Below are 14,531 nucleotides of genomic sequence, written 5' to 3'. Positions count from 1 at the left end.
GTTAGCTAATTGACTTTGAGAGTTTCTAGGCAGCAGGGTAAGAGCAAGCTCTATGATTAAATGTGAATTAAGCAGATAGTTGATGAAACTCATGAAATTATGTGCAAACTTTTCAGTTATTGGGAATTGTTTATTAGGCAAAATGAATAAAGCAAAAGCAGGGAGGAGGGGTAGATAAGTCTGATTTAATTTCAGTATGGTGAATTGTGAGATTAGCAGATGATGAAATAATTTCTCACAGTGACTTTTGAAATGAAAAAGCAAATTAAAAATCTCCCCCCCCCTTTTTTGCAAATAATTGTTTGCAAAAATGCAATATTATACATTTAACTGTAAAATGTCCTAGAAAAAAATATTGCTATGATTGATTAGTTACATTTAGGGGTTGGTTATGATTGCATATGTCAGTGTGTATGTCTATGTAGTGAGTTCTTTGAGAGGAATATATTTGGGGCTATTTCATGAAACATTTTTAGTCACTCAGGCAGACTTTAGTGAGTATGCCAGGATTCATCTAAAGTCTGACACAAATACAAAGTTTTGTTTTTGCTACAGGCAGATGACTTTAATAGTAGCTAGTGAGGATTCCAGCTACATGCCAGCTCGGATTGTCGTGATGGGAGGAGAGAACACATCTAGCATCACTAGTGAGCTCAATACTGTGAGTGCTTCTTTTTTTTTCCTCTAAAGCCGGTCTGCTTTTAGAAAGCTTCAGTAAGGAAGATTTTCTGCTATATTGCTAACATACAGTCAGGGTTCATAGACCTTCTACAAAGAATATGCATTTGTTTGAGCTGTCCATCCTTGATTTGAGATTTCGTTGGAAACTTGCCATTTCTCAAATTATCTGTGCTTCATTCTCTGATACAGTTTAATTAATTTATTCTGTTGAGGTGCCACACAACTCCAAATGATTCTGGTGCGTCTCACAATATAACAAGAAAGATAAAACACTGTTACAATCAAACAGAAAGCCAATTAAGCATTAATTAAAAATCAGATAAAGAACAAGATGGTGATTCTGGTCAAGAATAAAACTAATGATGGACTTTAACCACCCTAGCCTAAAGTCTGGGAAAAAAGACAGGTTCTTCAAGACCCCACAAAGGGCTTTCAGAGTAGGAGCCATTCACATGAGAGGTGAAATTGCATTCGAGAGGGCAGAGGGAAAATGTGCTCTTGGCTCATGAAAGATGACACCATTTAATTGAAGTGTTGTTGGTTTGTATCAGCCAGGTAGTCATCATGATAGGCAGAGGAGCCTTCAAATAACTAGGCCCTATAATAGGTAGGGATTTATAGTCTTAACCAGCACCTTGAATTACACCAGGAAGCAGAGTAATAACCAGCCTTAATAGTTGTCACATGGACATACTAAAGCTCACCCATCCTTTCCTCCACTGCTCTATTCTGGACCAGTTGAAGCTTCCAAATTACCTTCAAGGGCTTCCCTCTGTAGTGTTCACTGCAATAATCATGCTATGAGTTGACTAAGCCATTATAGTAATTATTTGAAGAGCCTTCCTATCCAGGAAAGGGAACAGTTGGCACAGTAGATGAAATTGTGCAAAGGTATCTTGGCCACAGATACCAACTTCTCAGAAGTGTGAGTTCAAGAGGATCCTCATATTGTATACCATCTTGAGTGGCAAAGTGAAGTGAGTGATCAAAATTGGGATGTTGAGGATCCCATTTTACAGCCACTCAGTCTTGGTAGAATTGATTTGAAGTTGTTTTTTCCCCAGTTCTGCCCACATAGTTTCCAGGCACAAGAACAGGATTTTGACAGTCTCATTCGGCTAGGCAGGGCTGATGAAATCAAAACCCAACTCGGTAGCATGTCTCACGTTGATGTTGAGTGGGAGGGGAGAAGGCACTCCACATATGGGGCCTAGCAAGTGACCTTTCTTCCTTGCCTCACTCCCCCCCCCCTTGGGTGGGGGAGACTGTATCCAGTCCCAAGAGAAGGAAAAGAACCACTCTGGAGCTAATCCAGAGAGATGCTGTGGTTGTCAGTATCAAATGCTGCTGAGAGATCAAGAAGTGCTACCTCCCTCCTGGCTTCACCTCAGTACAACCATGGCCTTCTCTTCATAAAATGCCAGAATGAAATGTGACTGAAATGAATCTAAAAAGTCCTTTTCTTCTAAGGTCCTCAGCAGTTGCAATCCCCAACCACTTTTTCAATACCATTCCCTAAAAGGAAGGTTGAAGATAGAACAATAGTTATCCAGGACTGATGAGGCCTCTTCAGAATGGGGTATACCACCGCTTCTTTCAAGGATGGAGGCACTACCCCTCCCTCAGGAAGGCAGATACCATATCATGGAACCTCCCTGGCCACTTTGACACCCGACCAGGGATTTGTGTCTAGCAATTATTGAGTGAGCTTACAGTGTAGAGATCCCTAACTCGCCTTAGCTACTTTTATTATTTATTATTGCTTACTTTCCTTTCATTATCCAATGCAAAAAAGTATTCCTAAAGTCAATTATTCCTGTAATAGCAGAGGATGTTGAAAGAGGCTGATGCTGAATGAAGCAATTCAAGATCCAGAGAAACTGCTTGCAAGTAGTCCTCGACTTATGAGGACTAAAATTTTCAGGTAGTCCTCAACTTACGAGGACTAAAATTTCTGCTGTTAAGTGAATTTTGTCCCATTTTATGACTTTCCTTGCCACACTTGTTAAGTGAATCACTACAGTTATTAAATTAGTTAACATGGTTGTTAAGTGAATCTGGGTTCCCCATTGACTTTGCTTGTCAGAAGCTTGCCAAAGGCAGGGGTGTCAAACTCAATTTCATTGAGGGCCACATTAGGGTTGTGTTTGACTTCAGGGGGCTGGAGTGGGTATGGCCAGATCAATGTCACTCATGTTGGGGGCGCCTGTGGTGGTTCGAGTGCACTGCCAGAGAAAACAGCCTCCTGTAACCCTCTGCCAACAAAAATGGAGCTCAGGAGGACCACCATTTTTGGCTGTGACAGCCTCCTACAACCCTCTGCCAGCAAAAACAGAGTTTGCGGCCCTCCCGAGCTCCATTTTTGCTGTCAGAAGCCCTGCGGGCCAGTCCGTTGCTGTTTCCAAGGCAGCCCTGCGGGCAATATCTAAGCACCCCGAGGGTCAGATCCAGTCCCCGGGCCTTGAGTTTGACACCCTTGGCCAAAGGTAATTACATGGCCCTGGGACAAGTGTCAGAATTTTGATACATGACCACAGGGATATTGCAGCAGTTCTGAGTGTGAAAAATGGTTATAAGACATAAGGCACCATTGTAATTTCTAAGAGTGACAAAACGAATGGTTGTAAGTCAAGGACTACCTGTACTTAATTTTAGGGAGCAGCACTTATTGTGCACCTTATCTCAAAACTGTTTTATGGGAACACATGTCTAATTAAGAACCTATTTGTGCATGTGTACAAGCAGCCTTTTACATGATTCATTCTAACCCTCCAAACCATATTTCATTTCTTCAAATTACACAATTGAAATTTTGTGTAAAAATATGTTTGGGACATAATTTGACATATGCCTCTTTCAATTTATATCTTATCAAACAAACCAAGTTGCTATATATTGTGTGAAAACATTTGTCTGGTTTCCTATTGCTATATTGCCCAGCAGTGATACTTATCTTAGGTGTAGAATTGTTTCTCTTCAACTGCTATCTAACTAATGAATCAGAGTGACAGATGATGAAACTTCAGAAGCAAATATTGTTACTTAACCACTGAGATGTATATGTGCATGGTTGAAGCTAAAGCTTATTAATGTGAAAGTACATTTGGATTTTGTACACATATACTTAATGTTTGCATTGGTTGACTGTCAGATAAATGTGGCAACCGAAGTGTAATTTCTTAGACATCTAATAATTTCTGTCAGCTTTTTTTCTACCGCCTCACTGAAAATATATTCTTGTAGTTTATAACTAGTTTTTTTCTGGAACTTGACATCTGTTAAAAATAGAAATAACCAACAGTTTCTCCAAGTAAGAAGATCCCCCTCTCCATTATTCAATTAAATAAGGATGGAGTTGCATTATTGCCATGTTTTAAATGCCAACATGTAGCTCAACATGTAGTCCCAAACTTTTTATGGTGGTTTTATTGAAAGTTTCTGTGTGATTCTCAGTGTTAATGCTAGGGCTCAGAGGTTAGGGTTTACAAATATAACTGAAGGGATACTGGTGGTAGAGAAGATTTAATCATATGTGTTTTGTTCACATCTGTTTTTGTTCTATGCTACCTTCAGAAATAATTGAGAGAAATCTCCCAGTTCTTGACGAAAGGTATATTCTTCTGTTGATAATGGGTGATGTTCTTCCTGTCCTTAAAAACTTTAGTAGAATGGAGAAGGGCTCTTCGAGTTTGTATTTATAAACTTTTTCACTTCAGACTTAAAGGAGTGCCCTCTTCTCCTGCCCCACTAGATACATTTATGCTGTTCTTATAGGGTGAGCATTATAACCCCCTATATATTATTAATTACATTAATTCATTACATCTGAAAAAGGCAGGTTGCTTTCTCCATTTGCATTTCTTATCTTGGTGAAACTTTGGCTCTTTTTCTAACAGGTGAATGTCCTACCTACAGCCAATAGGGTAGTTCTTCTGGAGAATATGGGCCGCTTCTGGCCAATTATACAGATCAAAATTAAGCGCTGTCAACAGGTAAATCTGAATGTTGTTTCTTGAAACAAAGCAAAGACTAAAGAGCTGTGCTTAACCATCCTAATTGTGACCCATGGCTATAAACTGGTCAGCAAAATAGATCTTTTGTCGGATTAGGCTTTTCATATGTGTTTCATTTTCCAAACAGTAAGTTGACACTTACCATATTTTTCGGAGTATAAGATGCACTGGAGTATAAGACGCACCAAGGTTTTGAAGAGGCAAATTTAAAAAAAAAACTTTTTGCACTCTGCAAACCTCCCCAAAACGGCCCATTTTTCACGAAAACAGGCCCGTTTTTTTTTTTTTCAAAAAAAGAGCACGAATAGCCCTTAGGTGGCTTGTAGAGTGTTCCGGTGGGCAGCAAAATGAGCAAAAAACGGCCCATTTTTGCTCATTTCTGCCCTCCCCAGCGCCCAGGAGGTCTCTGAAAGCCTCCTACAAACTATGCATGGCCATTTTGGTGAAGGGGCAGGTTTTTGGGAGGCAAAAAAATGCTATATTCAGTGTATAAGACGCACCCAGATTTTCAGCCTCTTTTTTGAGGGAAAACGTGCATCTTATACTCCGAAAAATACGGTGTTTATCGTTTATATTTGGAAATGGTATAGAGAAAATATGCTATGTGAATTATAACTGCATGTCTGAGAAGATATAAATTTTGCTATACGGTATGATGGATGACAAATTATTTTTAGCTTAATCACAATTTATGCTGCCTTTTTGTATGTAATTTTATTTTATTTGGGTTTTTTCCCCCTTCGAAATATTGACCTTCTGGCATTCCTTTATTGCACAGTTCATAGCTGCTTTCCTGCAAAAAAGGATTATAATAATTTTCTAATTGATAGAATACTGTTTTTATGTTGTTAGTAATATGAGTAATACGAGATGCATTGTTCAACTGTAAAAATTGAATGCTCTGCAAATGAAATAGAAATATCTCTGCATATTAGACAGGGAGTTACATGAAAAGTATTTCCCCATTGGAGAAAACTGTGTTATTTACAGGGTGGCATTGACACACGTGTGCGTGGCATTGAGGTGCTAGGTCCCAAGCCCACCTTCTGGCCCATCTTCAAAGAGCAGCTGTGCCGGCGTACATATCTCTTCTATACCACCAAGGCACACACATGGTGCCAGGAAATCTTAGAAGATCGAATGCAGCTGCTGCAACTTTTCAACAGGTCAGGCCTCTTCTGATATAATTCTTTTGTCCTTTTCCTCGGGGCTGTCCTAAGGATCAGGGTCTGCCCCAGAGCTGGCTTTTGCAAATCAAAGAAATGAGCACTGCTACTGGCCAACATTCTTAAGATACCCATGTTCCTGCTCGTTAATTTGTGTTGGTACTTCCAGTTAGATCAAAATAGGATTCTGAGTCACAGTAACAGAATCTTGTAAAGTCTGAATGCTCTTCCTTCCTTCCTTCCCCCTTCCCTTTATGTTTATGATTCTTTCTGAAGTTACATTTCTGCCCCAAACTTAGATTTTGTTTATCTGAATTTTGCCTTGGTTGCAGCTCCATGCATTTTTATGGTTCATTGTACAGTCAGCCAGTTGTTTAGACTAAATTTGGCATTCTTGCTCATCTATTGAGTCCATTCCAAGGACCTGGGATAGGCAGATGCTATTATTAATATTAATAATTTGATTTGATTTGTATGATCACGCATCTCACATAAGTGATTTTGGGTGACTCACAACATATAAGCAATGTATCATGGTATCTTAAGTGCCTGCCTCCTCACTGTATTACTTTTTTATTTTTACATTATGGAATTTATTTTTTACAATCCAAATAAGCTACATCTTTTTCCTACTGCAGATTGAACAGTGCCTTGCGCCATGAGCAAGTATTTGCCAATCGCTTCCTTCCTGATGATGAGGCTGCCCAGGCTCTAGGCAAAACCTGTTGGGAAGCTCTGATTACTCCCTTGGTGCAGAGTATCACCTCTCCAGGTACTGGTTGCTTCCCTGCGCAAGTCTTTTAAAACCAGGTCTTGCTTAACCCTTCTCATTCCAAGCAGATGTATTAACTGTCTTTCTCTTTCCAGACTCTAGTGGCATAAGCCCCATGTCATGGTTACTAACTCAATACTTGGAAAATCTGGATGCAGCCAAGAATTCCAGGAGCCGAGCTTCCATCTTTAATTCCCGTGTTCGGCGCCTTAGCCACTTGCTAGTGCACGTGGATTCTTCTGGCCCTGAACTTGAGGAGCTGAAACCTCCTGTTAAAACCAGTGAGTGTCCTCCTTTGGGGCAAATAAGTGAAAAGGGGGCAAGTCCTTCTTCCAGTGTTGAATGGTAACACAAGGGTGTATACCCTTGGATATATTGTATGGTCATACTTACAAGAACACATGTCATCTGTAAGATTATACTGTAAAGATTGATGGCATGGAATTATTGACTGGAGAAAAATTGTAAAGGATTTGGGAAGTTGGAGACAAGTATTTGGGGACTCTGTTAGCTCTGTATGTCAAAAATCTTTTTGCTACAGTCTTGAGAGGGGAAATAATGTAAAATATTCTCTCCTGTTTTATCTTCCTTCCTTTCTATTTTGAATTTAATAGAATGCCAAGAATATGTGAAAACCAGTATCTTTGGGGAGATTGTTGCTTTTTCCCTATCAAATGCCCTGGGTATAGCCAAATAAAATTATCTAGTGTCTGAAAAACCCTCTTTTCTAATAGGTATAATTATAAAGGTACACCAAATTTCTATTTGTCTTACAATCATATAAACGTAATTATTTGGAACAGACTTTTTGGGAAATGGTAATAGAATCCCACCTATTCAGGAGAGTCAATTTGTCGGGTGCTTTAAGGATTGTTGTGTCATACTAAAAACTAGGGATTTGTATGGCTCTTTAATATTGTGTAACATGCAATTTGCAGATGGGAAGAATGGTAAGAACAAGGAATCAAGCTCAGGAGTTATCAAGCCAGCAGTGAATAAACCCTGTGGGATGACAGGCATCACACAATGCTGGAAAGATGTAGTACAGCAGCAGGTAAGGATGGCTGAAAGGTGGTGTTCAGCAACAAGAGGGTGAATGTGTGCATGCAGTAGGGAATCGTATTAATGCAGGCTTTGGGGTCTTTGTACTGACACCTTCTATCATAAGCTATTAGCCAGTTCATTCATGCTTCTTTAGAATTCATGGTACAAGTTAAGGCATCTTTAGAGAACTGTATCAGGAGCTCTGTGGCTTCAAAGAGAGGCTGATGTGAAATCAAGCTCTCATGTGAAACTATGTTTATTCCAAATTTGTTCTCTGCTAAGTTAGGTAGAGTTTATTGTTAAATTTTAAGCACATGGCTCCTAGTTGCTTTTAGACAATTATGAATACAAATAAACAGACAATTATTTAAAATATTTAGGTGGACCATCTTGAACAAATAACAATTGGGCTTGAAATTTGCTTGAATCCAATGAAAAATTGTTAAACTTTCTTAACAAAACTTTTCCCAGGTGAGGTCCCACTAAGCTAGTTAAAAAAGTTGAAATGTTGCCTCTCCCTCTTCTCTGTTGTCCAGGTGAAATGTTTCTTGGAGTCCTCCTGGCAGGCCACTGATTTTGTGGAACAATATTGCAGAACCTACCAGCGTCTCCGGACTGCCATGGAGGAGCTTTTTGGACAACAGATTTCCTTCATGCTGGCCTTATGCCATGGTTTCTCTGGAGGCTTGTTACAGCTCTCTTTCCTGACAGCAATGCATGTAAGTCAAGAGATCAGGTAGATATTTCCATAAAACACAGACGTACAACTTGAGACCCCAAATTTGTTTTCTAAAAAAATAATGTGGTTACCCAAGATTTCCAAAAGTAGTTATTAAATTGTAGTTGGTTAATGTGACAGAAAGAAATACATGTTAAATAAATGTTTGGCAAGTAACATATTAATCTGATCTCCAGGTAAGTGAGCAGTTTGCCCGTTACATTGACCGGTGGATCCAACAGAGCTGGGCAGATTCGGGTAACGTGGAGACTTTTCAGTGCCTACAGCAGAGCCTGGAACCCGTCCTCTTCCTAGCAGATCTGGAGTTGGCCAACACTTTTGAGCGATTCTACCGGTGAGGCTTTTGTGGAGAGGAAGAAGGAAGGGAAAGATGAATGTACTACTTTTACTAACAGAGTAGACAGGTCTCAGGTAGGAAGCTTTTTGGCAGTAATGATAAAGCATCTTGCTGCTCCTTCAATCTGGATGAAGATGTCTTCAAGGACATAAATATAGCTCTGTTTTAACGAATTGAGGTACATGCAACGAATTAGCGAACACCTTGAAGTAAACAAAGTAATATCCAAAAGTCAGCATGGGTTTGTCAAAAACAGATCATGCCAGACTAATCTTATTGCATTCTTTGACAAAGTGACAAAATTAGTGGACCAGAGGAATGCCGTTGATATAGTTTACTTGAACTTCAGTAAGGCATTTGATAAGGTAGACCATAACCTACTACTAGATAAAGTAGAAGAATGTGGGTTAGACAGCATCACCACCAGATGGATTTGTAACTGGCTGACCAACCGCACTCAATGCATAGTCCCCAATGAAACTGCGTCTACATGGAGGGAAGTATCCAGTGGAGTACCCCAAGGCTTTGTTTTAGGCCCAGTACTCTTCAACATCTTCATCAATAATTTGGATGAGGGAATAAATGGGGAACTCATCAAATTTGCAGATGACACCAAGATGGCAGGAATAGCCAACACTCCAGAAGATAGACTTAAGATACAGAAGGATCTTGACAAACTTAAACACTGGGCACAATCTAATAAAATGAAATTCAGTGGTGAAAAGAGTAAGGTTCTACATTTAGGCAAGAAAAACGAAATGCACAGGTACAGTATAGGTGGTACCTTGCTCAATAGTAGTAACTGTGAAAGGGATCTTGGAGTCCTAGTGGACAACCATTTAAATATGAGCCAGCAGTGTGCAGCAGCTGCCAAAAAAGCCAACACAGTTCTAGGCTACATAAACAGAGGAATAGAATCAAGATCACATGAAGTGTTAATACCACTTTATAATGCCTTGGTAAGGCCACACTTTGAATACTGCATTCAGTTTTGGTCACCACGATGTAGAAAAGATGTGGAGACTCTAGAAAGAGTGCAGAGAAGAGCAACAAAGATAATTAGGGGACTGGAGACTAAAACATATGAAGAACGGTTGCAGGAACTATGTCTAGTTTAATAGAAAGAAGGACTGGGGGAGACATGATAGCAGTGTTCCAATATCTCAGGGGTTGCCACAAAGAAGAGGGAGGCAAACTATTTTCCAAGGCATCTGAGGGTAGAACAAGAAGCAATGGGTGGAAACTAATCAAGGAGAGAAGCAACTTAGAACTGAGGAGAAATTTCCTGACAGTTAGAACAATTAATCAGTGGGACAGCTTGCCTTCAGAAGTTGTGAAGGCTCCAACACTGGAAGTCTTGAAGAAGATGTTGGATAGCCATTTGTCTGAAACGGTATAGGGTTTCCTGCCTAGGCAGGAGGTTGGACTAGAAGACCTCTAAGGTCCCTTCCAACTCTGCTATTGTATTATAGTGTATAGTTCTCAACTTACAACCATTCGCTTAGTGACTATTCAAAATTACAACAGCACTGATCCCATGGTCATGCAAACAAAATTTGGACGCTTGTCAACTGGTATTTATTTGTGATAGTTGCAATGTCCTCTGGTCATATGTGATCACTTTTTGTGACCTGACAAGCAAAATCAATGGAGAAGATAGATTCAATTAACAGTTAATAAAAGTTAACCACATGACAACTGAAGTGATTCACTTAACAAGTGTGGCAAGAAAGGTAATGGGGGACAGAAATCACTTAATTGTCTTGCTTAGTCACAGAAATTCTGGGCTCAATTGTGGTTGTAAGCTGAGGACTATCTGTACTTTAAAGGAACCTGGCTCCTTATGAACGAAATATGCCTATATCTCCAAGCATACCTTAAGGACTGTGAGAATAAGGGTGGCTGATTGATGAGCCTTGTTCTGAATTTCACCTTGAACACTTTGCCTCTCCAGATACTATCTAGGGGATCGTCTTCTGTCTCAAGGGAAGACGTGGCTGGAATCTGCTGTAGTGGAGCACATTGGGATCTGCTTCCCCAACCGTTTCCCTCAGCAGATGCTGAAGAACTTGAGTGAGATGGAGGAGCAGCAGCAACAGTTTCATCTTTTCCAGTTGCAGCAGTTAGACAAGCATCTGCTGGAACTAGATCAACAAGGAAACCAGGAGGAGGAGGAGGAAGAAAATGAGGTGAAAAGAACAAAGCTAAAGCAAAGTGGCCCTCTCAACTAAAAGTTTTTTTGTCTTCTCAAGTCTCTTTTGTCTGGTTGATTGCTGCCAAGAATGTCTTGTTATTAGTCACAAAATTGATATTGCATCTGTTTTGCTCCCAGATGATGGAGGATAAACCATTTTCTCAAGAGGAAGAGGCAGAAGTGAAGGTATTGGCTTTGTCTCCTCGTTGTTGGACCATCTCTCCCCTCTGCTACCTGGAAGACCCTGCCAGATTTTTCCCATCCTCCCTCAGTCAGCAGCTGAGAAAGTTTGCAGACTTCTATACCCAGAGTGAGTATGAGGCTATCCTTAATCCAAATTGGGTTAGGAAGGAGTGTTCTTTATAGTTCCCACTGAATCCTGGTGTAGTTGTTGGTAAGCAAACCAAAAACTTCACCCAGAGACTTTATAATAAGGGGAGGGGGGTTCACAAACCTTAAAATTACTAGCGTAGATTTCCGCTAAAGAAATTTCAGTAGATTTTTAGAGAGACCATCATAAATATTTATTATCTCTGGAACAACTGATCAATTATAGGAGTAAGGTACGTAGTAATCAATTGGCAAGGAAAATCATATTTAGTTAGAATAACTGTTATCTTAGAAGTAAAAATTTCAGTGTTTCTAAAGTGCAAAGAATTGTGTAGACCCTAAATTTCCAACATGGCTAACGTCACTGGAATATTGCCTGGCACTTGACAAGTTCTGTGCCTACCTCATTTTATTGTTTTAAATTAGAAGTGGTTGGAGATTTAAAAAGATGATTAGGAAACTCCGATAGAGGGTTGCAAAGTATACACTGTTATTTGGCATAATATTTACTTCTAATATCTATGGGGATTCTCAGTCCTCCAGGTCATGGTTGTCCCAAAGGTGCTTTTCCAAGATGCGAATTGACTTTCTTATTTTTCTTTGAAGATATTTCACTTCTCATCCAAGAAGCTTTTTCAGCTCTGTGTTAGTTGTGCCTTCTTTATAAATTCTGTTACCTGTTCAATACTTCTGTTGGTAGAAGTGATTTCAGTTCTTAGAAGTTGTGTTCCATTCTCTCTTTAAAAACCTCAATTGTAAAATTACTTTGTCTTATTTTTTCATTGAGAATTGGAGCTGAAGAAGCTTCTTGGATGAGAAGCGAAATGTCTTCAAAGAAAAATCAGAAAGTCCAGTTGTCTCTTGAAAAAGCACTTTTTGTTTACTTATAATAATGTTTCTAGTTCCAAAAAGATCCAAATGGTATTGTTAGAAAAAGAAATGATGGATGGCTGCCACCAGGTTTCCCTTTCTTCTTGACACACTCTTTCTTTATATATCTGTTTTGCTCTTCAATCCTCATTCTCTTTGTAACCAAACCACCTCACTGTACATTTTTTATACTGGTCATTCAGTTTGTATTCAGTCAACATTCATTCAACACCCATTCAATACCCATTCAGTATTAACACTATGTGTTCTTGTTTACTTATCAAACTCCTTAATCTATTCTCATTTCATTTCATTAAACTTTTTTCCCTCAGACATATCAACATTTCTATAACAAAATAGGCAAAAACACTGTTTTCAACTCAGCCCTTTTTCATTTTTTTGATACCGCGTTTCCCCGAAAATAAGACAGGGTCCTATTTTCCTTTGACACCCCCCTTCCCCAGAAATAAGTCCTTGGCCTTATTTTTGGGGCGTTCTTATTTTTGAGGTGCAGGAGGCAGTGAGGTGGCCACCTCATGGCTGCTGCTTTGTTACAATATTTGCAGGGAGGGCTTATATTTTGGGGTGGGCTTATTTTAGTACTTGTGCTCAAAAGCCCAATTGGGCTTATTATCCAGGGAGGGCTTATTTTCAGGGAAACGGTATTTCTCACAATGGATTACTGTCATTCTGCCAGTGTTTTGCATTTCTTAAAATTTCTTATCATTTTTTCCTACTTCACAGAGTTATTATGCAGGGAAAACAGGAGTGAAACATTATGCAAAAAACTCCACCTTTAGTTGTATAGAATAATGGCAGGATGTAAAACTTACCATCATTACCCTCAACTTCTGTTGCACACCATCATGCTGTTACCCACCTTTATTAGGGATAAGTAATGTACTCAGTGACCATGAGATGTTTTAATTAATTAAATTTTATAGTAAGGCTCCCTAATTCAGAACAAGCTATAATACAAGGTATAATATTAGAAGCAGATAAAAATAATTATCAAAATATGAAGCAACATTGAAAGGTTGGCATTTATTCATATCAAGAGTCCTCCTTGGGAGGTGGGGCTGATGTTGCGATGATACAAGGTACGATCTTGGAGCTCCAGGATTGCCGTCGATATCTCTGCTGCTGGATGGTCCTTTTGGACCTAAACCGTCCCGTAGAGACGGTGATAGAGAAGGGCACATCCTGCCGATCCCAGGGACTTCACAAAGTCTGTGGTAGATCCAGGAGAAGCCCTTTTTTCCGGCCACAGAATAGCAGCCATTGAAGCTGCTGAAAGTTGGGACAGCTCCAGAACAGAAGCAAAGCGGGAGAGAAAGTGTGTCGTATTGGTGAGATAAATTTTATTATTAGAGAAGAGAACACCCAAAAAGATCAAAAGTAAAGTTAAGATTGAAGACAGAAGAGGTTGTGCAAGATTAAGCCTGAGTCAAACTTAGTGTGCTATTTTTTTTTTCTTTTTAATATTTTTATTGATGGAATTCTCACAAATGCTTCTTACTTTTTAAACCGGACTGGGCTTATAGAAATATAGAAATGTTTTGATGAGCTTTCAGTGTATTTTTCTCTACTTTTTCTCTTTTAGGCCGGAGCCATTTTGGGATGGAACATACAAAGCCACAACGTTTACAGTGGACATGGCTGGGTCATGCTGAACTAAAGTACCAGGGCTACATCCTGCAAGTGTCCACCCTGCAAATGTATATTCTTCTGTGCTTCAACCATGCGGAGGTCCTGACTACCTTGATTCTTACTTCATTGATATCATAGGAAATTGCTTCATACCTATACTTAGTATTTATCCATCTGCTTTAGTTTTATTGACATTGATTGGGCTAGGAATAGAATAATTGTTATTTAGCCTCTCCATTCCTTTCCCCTGTTTCTGGCTTGTGGAAGGGAAAGCATGTTATTGAAAAATAGAAACGCATATCCTTGCATTTCCCAAGGATTTGTTTTGTACTGAGGCATCAGGAAATTTGGTTTGAACATGCTCTATTTGGATTTTTGTTTGGTACAGATATGTATAATTTGTCCTTTTCATAAGATAAGAATGTTTTCTCCCTGACTAGGGTAAGTGTAGTGGCATAATGTTGGATCAATGACTTTTGTTTATCAGCTTGTAGTCAGCTAGCTATTTTGCCTGATTTAGGCTGGAGGTGGCTTAGGGGTTTTGTTGTCTTTTATTTACTGGCATTGCTTATAAAGACAGAGAATCTGATAATTAAAAATAAATAAATAAATAAATAAATAAATTTAAGGTGCACACAGTTGTATAGGATAACTTTCAATGAGACTGCTTCTTATAAAAAAAATAGTTTCCTGATATTTTCTACAGTGTTTGAATCTTAATATGATCTGAGTTAT

At 39.2% G+C, this 14,531-nt stretch overlaps 1 protein-coding gene across 1 annotated transcript in view; it reads left to right on the top strand.

The window, feature by feature from the left end:
- The window catches only part of LOC116507428 (cullin-9-like), a 52,800-nt gene that overhangs the window by 25,519 nt on the left and 12,750 nt on the right, over nt 1-14,531 (top strand). Inside the window, exons 17-27 of the mRNA XM_032215550.1 lie at nt 556-661; nt 4,578-4,673; nt 5,685-5,860; nt 6,499-6,632; nt 6,728-6,913; nt 7,571-7,686; nt 8,213-8,395; nt 8,592-8,749; nt 10,707-10,941; nt 11,085-11,256; nt 13,750-13,895. Of these exons, the coding sequence (XP_032071441.1) occupies nt 556-661; nt 4,578-4,673; nt 5,685-5,860; nt 6,499-6,632; nt 6,728-6,913; nt 7,571-7,686; nt 8,213-8,395; nt 8,592-8,749; nt 10,707-10,941; nt 11,085-11,256; nt 13,750-13,895 (1,708 nt within the window). The remainder of the gene's footprint in view (nt 1-555; nt 662-4,577; nt 4,674-5,684; nt 5,861-6,498; nt 6,633-6,727; nt 6,914-7,570; nt 7,687-8,212; nt 8,396-8,591; nt 8,750-10,706; nt 10,942-11,084; nt 11,257-13,749; nt 13,896-14,531) is intronic.

The sequence above is a fragment of the Thamnophis elegans genome, chromosome 4, assembly GCF_009769535.1.
Source record: "Thamnophis elegans isolate rThaEle1 chromosome 4, rThaEle1.pri, whole genome shotgun sequence".
NCBI lineage: Eukaryota > Metazoa > Chordata > Lepidosauria > Squamata > Colubridae > Thamnophis > Thamnophis elegans.
The sequence above is the reverse complement of the archived record's forward strand: the minus strand, read 5'-3'. Positions and strand labels throughout refer to the sequence as shown.